Genomic DNA, 5,000 nt, shown 5'->3' on the forward strand with positions numbered 1-5,000 from the left:
GAGAGAGTGAGAGAGGGGTGAGGGAGAGAGAGGGGGGGGGGGGTGAGAGAGAGAGAGAGAGGGGTGAGAGAGAGAGAGAGTGAGAGAGGGGTGAGAGAGAGCGAGAGAGGGGGGTGAGAGAGAGAGAGAGAGAGAGGGGTGAGAGAGAGAGAGAGGGGGGTGAGAGAGAGAGAGAGAGGGGGGGGAGAGAGAGAGGGGTGAGAGAGAGAGAGAGAGAGGGGTGAGAGAGAGAGTGGGGTGAGAGAGAGAGAGAGAGGTGGGGTGAGAGAGAGAGAGGGGTGAGGGAGAGAGAGGGGTGAGAGAGAGAGAGAGAGGGGTGAGAGAGAGAGAGAGAGAGAGAGAGAGGGGTGAGAGAGAGAGAGAGAGAGAGAGAGGGGTGAGAGAGAGAGAGAGAGAGAGAGAGAGAGAGAGAGAGAGAGAGAGAGTGGGGTGAGAGTCGCAGGGTTGCAGTTTGAATCCAACTATATAAATAATGTATTATAATATATGTATTATAATACTTATAAACTAAACATATAAACTATAACTTATTGTTTTGGAGCTGTATACATAAAAATGAATTGAACTGAGTTAAGTTGTCTCCTCTGGCGTAACCCGACTGACATCAGCCATTCCTTTACACCAGCAATGTACCGTCGCTAAAATATCCGTCAAGTTAGGCTACTCAACTTTTAATTTGAAGTCCAACCATATTAGCAGTCAGTGGGCCAAATCTTACTCAGATTGGTTTAGAACATCAGGGCTGAACCGGTTCCTGTTCTGTCATGTAACAGTACTATACCGATCACCTCTGACCCTGTGTCCTTAAAACTATTCATTTTATAAAGCTTTTATTACAACAACCAATAATGATAATATTTATGATACATATATTTGTTTTGGTTAACACACAAATGTCCCGTTTTATTATAGAGGTAGTGTGTTTGTGTGTTACCTCCTGTGAACTGTGTGAAGAGAGAGGCAGTGTGTGTGTGTGTGTGTGTGTGTGTGGTGTGTGTGTTACCTCTTGTGAACTGTGTGAAGAGAGAGGCAGTGTGTGTGTGTGTGTGTGTGTTACCTCTTGTGAACTGTGTGAAGAGAGAGAGGCAGTGTGTGTGTGTGTGTGTGTGTGTGTGTTACCTCTTGTGAACTGTGTGAAGAGAGAGAGGCAGTGTGTGTGTGTGTGTGTGTGTTACCTCTTGTGAACTGTGTGAAGAGAGAGAGGCAGTGTGTGTGTGTGTGTGTGTGTTACCTCTTGCAGACTGCTCTGGTCCACCTGTGTGTGTGTGTGTGTGTGTGTGTGTGTGTGTGTTACCTCTTGCAGACTGCTGTGGTCCACCTGTGCAGGTGTGGGGGTGGGGGCCTCGGCGGTGCAGGTGAGCTGGTGGGCCAGCACCTCCTCCAGGGTGGGGAACTCCTGGTAGCAGGGAAAACACATGTACACGGAGGACGCCTCCATCGCTGGAACACACACACACACACAGCCGGGGTCAGGGGTCGGGGGGCAGCAGTAGTGTGTGTGTGTGTGTGTGTGTGTGTGTGTGGAGGGGAGGGGCTTGGAGGGGAACTCCTGGTAGCAGGGAAAACACATGTACACGGAGGACGCCTCCATCGCTGGAACACACACACACAGCCGGGGTCAGGGGTCGTGCGTGCGTGTGTGTGTGTGTGTGTGTGGAGGGGAGGGGCTTGGAAGGGGAACTCCTGGTAGCAGGGAAAACACATGTACACGGAGGACGCCTCCATCGCTGGAACACACACAGCCGGGGAATGTTGGTAATGGGGGGGTGGGGGTCGGGCGTCAGCAGAACATTGCTGGTTACATACACACGTGTTATCTGTGTGTGTGTGTGGAGAGGGGGGGGCTTGTCAAGAGATATACTTAAGGGGGCAAAAAAGGGGCCATTTATTTAAAACACCATGGTCAGGCTTACAGATGATCAGAGACAAGAATCTGAATTCAGATGAAATTCTCATCTGCATTCTGTACTCTGTACCGTTCATAAGACATTACTGCAAGAAGTCATTATGTCGGACATCATTTCCTAAGCTGGTAGTAGGTACGTTTAGTGCGAGTCGGAAACCAGAAGTGGCACACATCGCCCTCTGCTGGGGGAAAAGCAGACCAGGCCTTTTGACAAATGCACTATAATCTGATTCTGCAGCATAGCACTGGCGCAGACTGCCTTTTTCAGATATCACAGACTGAATATATGAGTACCGCAAACCATATTCAATATTTTCAAATGTATTAAATATTACTTAATATTTATAATAAACACCAGCAACTCAACTCCGGAGAGGTTAGTAAGTTAGTGTCTTAACTCATCTATATTTTGGTAGAGCCCCCCCCCCCCCTACACCCAACGTCCAACTTCTCGCTGTTGGTAACGTTACCATAAACAAAGTCTTTATAATGTCTTTCTTTGACGATTAAGTTAAGTGTGGATTGGTTTAAGTGCTAGTCTAAAAAAGATCGCAACTGTCACATTCAAATATGTTATCTAGAAAGCGTGAGCGGCATCTGTCATTCCGAAACCTACATGCATACACTAACGTTACATGATTTAGCTATCCATAGCTTGCTGAGCTAGCAGTGCCGGAGGCCGGAGTTAGCTAACAAAGCAGCTAGCAAGTCGGTACTGAAAGCTGCAACATAGCCAGCTAGCAAGCTAACGTTAACATTCTGCTAAGTAATATGGCCCAAAGTGAAGATTCTGCGCGAAGATAACGCTATTTTAGAGACATGTTAGTGCGCTGCTAACGTTAAAGACCCTCCTTACTATAACCAAACCATCTCTCGGCCGCAGAAGAGCGCTATGTCTGCGGAGGGTGGTGGCTCTGTTGCTTAGATGGCGTCAAAAGCGAAGAAGAAGGGAGCTGTGAACTTCTTCGGTGGTGTTATGGCCGCCCGCGCCGAACCTACGTGCTAGATGTCTCCCCCACCTGAGACTCCGCGTACCCCAGCAACTTTCATAAATCAACCATCCTAGTATTACACTGTTTGAGAAAAAATATTTAAAAACCACATTGTAGTCAACTCACCGCACACGGTCTTCCAGTCGAAAAAGACAGAATACAGTTCTACTCAACGCCTCAATAAAGCGTGGTTTGATTGGCTTACCATGTATTCAAAAAGACCAATGGTGTTCCAGTGTTCCATAGCGCTTCTATCGCCCCTCAGTGACAGCTGACACACGACCCAGGAGCTTAGTGCTGCAGTTATATTTCAACACAATTAAAAACTCAAACTAGTACATTAACTAAGAAACCGTAACACAGTTAAGTCAGCTATGCCCTGTGTAATTGTAATGCTTTAAATCACCCTTCAATGTAGTTACTTTTGTATTTATTTTTTAAAAAGGTTTAGTTTTTTTTTAATATTGTGTTTTCTATTGGTGCTCGTTTGCATAGCTTACCTTAGTTTTGATATTTTGCGCAGCTGTTGGTATGGCACCGCTAGTTTATATTATGGTGTGGCAACATTCCATTGGAAACCTCAAAGCAAACTTTATTCAAAGTGACAGGATACCCTGATTGCACACACACACACACACACACACACACACTCATGGCACTGAGAGGCCAAGTGAAGGCCAGTGTAAATAGAGACCGTTTATTTCCCTCACGAAAGGCAGGGGCTTCTGTTCAGCTTTCACGTCTGAATGTGCCACAGCTCTCCAAAACCCCTCTCCAGCTATAATAATAATAATAATAAACTTTATTTGTATAGCACCTTTCATGCAAAACATGCAGCTCAAAGTGCCTTAAAGTGGTTAGGGTTAGGTAAGTGCTACCAGCTATTAGTGGCTGGTTCATAGTAGTGAGTCTCGCCCGTCACTTTCCAATTTCAGGGGGTATTCCACGTACGTGGTTTAGTGACAAACCTGGATAAGTTAACTCAGAGTAAGTGGTAAACCTCCTGATAGAAGAGCCCTCTGACGTTGTGTTGTTAGGAGAATGAACCAATGGGGGTTCTTTTATTAGGAGGTTTACCACTTACTCTGAGTTAACTTATCCAGGTTTGTCACTAAACCACGTACGACGAATACCCCCCAGGTGTGTGTGTGTGTGTGTGTGTCTGATTGTTATTCTGGGAGTATAACATTGGGTTACTCCAGCAGATAACAAAGCAACTGAGTGTTTTGGCTCCTGCCTTTGAATTTAAATTGAATGTGAAATAACAATGGCCTCGTCACAAAAGAATATAGATCCACTCTCTCAGCCAAAGCTCTTCTCTTACGGGAGCATACTCCACAGGAAGTCATTTCTCACCGACAGGAAGTCATTTCTCACCGAGCTCCTTTCTCTCAGAGGGCGGGGAATAATCCCCTGCAGTGCCCAGGACACCCCACTCCACTACTGGAGCTCAAACCTGCACTCGCGTTCAGAGAAGGCATGTATCTGTGTGTGTGTGTGTGTGTGTGTGTGTCATTACCCTTAACTCACATACAGAGGCGTGTTCAGAGAAGACATGTCTCTCTCTCTCTGTGTGTGTGTGTGTGTATTACCCTTAACTCACATACAGAGGTGTGTTCAGAGAAGGCATGTATCTCTGTGTGTGTGTGTGTGTGTGTCATTACCCTTAACTCACATACAGAGGTGTGTTCAGAGAAGGCATGTCTCTCTCTCTATGTGTGTGTGTGTGTCATTACCCTTAACTCACATACAGAGGCGTGTTCAGAGAAGACATGTCTCTCTCTCTCTCTCTTTGTGTGTGTGTGCGTATTACCCTTAACTCACATACAGAGGTGTGTTCAGAGAAGGCATGTATCTCTCTCTCTCTCTGTGTGTGTGTGTGTGTGTATTACCCTTAACTCACATACAGAGGTGTGTTCAGAGAAGGCATGTCTCTCTCTCTCTGTGTGTGTGTGTGTCATTACCCTTAACTCACATACAGAGGCGCCTTCTCACAAGACAAGGCCACATGACTACAGTAGACACTACCTTGTGTAAGTCTAATGGGGATTGCATCATCCTGGTGCAAGCGCATATTATGGGATGAGAGATAGAGACACTTT

At 46.3% G+C, this 5,000-nt stretch overlaps 1 protein-coding gene across 1 annotated transcript in view; it reads right to left on the minus strand.

Moving 5' to 3' along the window:
* Window positions 1–3,085, minus strand: part of znf574 (zinc finger protein 574) — a 12,834-nt gene extending 9,749 nt beyond the window's left edge. Inside the window, 2 exon segments of the mRNA XM_031576545.2 lie at window positions 1,295–1,440; window positions 3,025–3,085. Of these exon segments, the coding sequence (XP_031432405.2) occupies window positions 1,295–1,438 (144 nt within the window). The 5' untranslated portion in view covers window positions 1,439–1,440; window positions 3,025–3,085.
* Window positions 3,086–5,000: the final 1,915 nt, after the last annotated feature.

Source organism: Clupea harengus, chromosome 11, assembly GCF_900700415.2.
Source record: "Clupea harengus chromosome 11, Ch_v2.0.2, whole genome shotgun sequence".
In the NCBI taxonomy this organism is placed as follows: Eukaryota; Metazoa; Chordata; class Actinopteri; order Clupeiformes; family Clupeidae; genus Clupea; species Clupea harengus.